The sequence below is a fragment of the Corvus brachyrhynchos genome, unplaced genomic scaffold (assembly GCF_000691975.1).
Source record: "Corvus brachyrhynchos isolate BGI_N302 unplaced genomic scaffold, ASM69197v1 scaffold215, whole genome shotgun sequence".
NCBI classification, from domain to species: domain Eukaryota; kingdom Metazoa; phylum Chordata; class Aves; order Passeriformes; family Corvidae; genus Corvus; species Corvus brachyrhynchos.
In genome coordinates, this window is record NW_008237887.1 from 173,383 (window position 1) to 174,709 (window position 1,327).

General features: G+C 51.1%; 1 protein-coding gene across 1 annotated transcript in view; it reads left to right on the forward strand.

Annotated features, from left to right (window-relative positions):
• The first annotated feature begins 998 nt into the window (after window positions 1-998).
• The window catches only part of SDHB (succinate dehydrogenase complex iron sulfur subunit B), a 14,322-nt gene continuing 13,993 nt past the window's right edge, over window positions 999-1,327 (forward strand). The window contains exon 1 of the mRNA XM_017732690.1: window positions 999-1,152. Coding sequence (XP_017588179.1) covers window positions 999-1,152 — 154 coding nt within the window. The remainder of the gene's footprint in view (window positions 1,153-1,327) is intronic.

Here is a 1,327-nt window from a genome sequence, read left to right on the forward strand (position 1 = left end):
TGGCGCCCCCACCGCCCAGCCCCGACCCTTCGCCTTCAAGTGGTGGCACTGCACGCCATAGGCAGCCCTCCTCCTCCTCCTCTGCCTCCTCCTCGTCGTCCTCCTCTCCCTCCTCCTTCTCCTCCCTCCGTCTTTGCCCCCAGCGGCTTTTCCAGCGTGTGTTGCTTGCGATTTGCTTCATAAATGAATTTGCTGTGAGGAAAAAGCTGGGAAGTTCAATAATTGCGGGGAATAACTGGGGGAGAAAGGGAGGGAAGCCCTCAGAGGGGTGAGGAGGGGCAGGGGTTTTACCGAAATCCTCCAAAATTGTCTCTAACACTGGTTTTTTTTGTGTTGGCGAGTCAGGCATCGCTTATTCTCGGCCAGGGTTTGTGTGTGGCTGACAGAGCTCCAGCCTCCACATCAATACAAAATATCTTCACTTATTTACATATTTTTTAACAAAGAAATTACTGTCCATTGGTTCTAATAATTCTCTTCCCAGATTAGCATTCTGTCCACTATTGGTTATTGATTTCTTGGTCTTCATGCTAAGCTAGGCCACATTCTTTGGGTTTTTTATCATCTTTTTCTCAACTTTTTCTGTTGGGAATCTCCATTTTTCCAGGCCTCAGTCTCCTCTGTATCTTCCATTTACTCCGTAAAGGGCCATAAATTTAAGGTCCCAGATGTCCAATCTTCGAATCCCTTTGGCTCTGTTGAAGCTTGTCAGGGTTAGTTTTAACAAACTCAAAGTTTTGGTGACTTAATGATCAAAACAGGAGTAAGAGTCTGTGAAGAAGTTTAACTTGTGCTGGCTAGAAGTAGGCACTGCTTATGAGGAATTAAAACAAATAATTAAAAATTAGTTAGGGAAGTTACATTATTTCCAACAGGGGGGCACTTTTTTGCACGGGGCTGCCCAGGGAGGTTTGGAGTCCCCATCCCTGGAGGTGTCCAAGGAAGGCCTGGACGTGGCACTCAGTGACAAGGTGGGGATCGGGCACAGCTTGGACTCGATGGTCCTGGAGGGACCTTGGAGGGCTTTTCCCACTTTAACGTCTCCGGGATTCTTTGCCCCCCAGCACCCACCATTTGCCCTGTTGGTGTTGGGGCAGGTCCCCTTTGGGGGGGGGGTGGCGGTGCAGGCACCTCCGTACAAAAACAATGAGGGTGGGGATTAATGGAGAAAACACAAGGGGAATTCATACGCAGGAAAAAAGGGGGAATTAGGCGTCCGGCCCCCGCCATCCCGCCGTGCCCCACAGGGCGCGCCACACTCAACATGGCGCCTTTCCTGAGGGCGTCGCCGCGCTCAAAATGGCGGCCATCCCCCCCCCGCACGCGC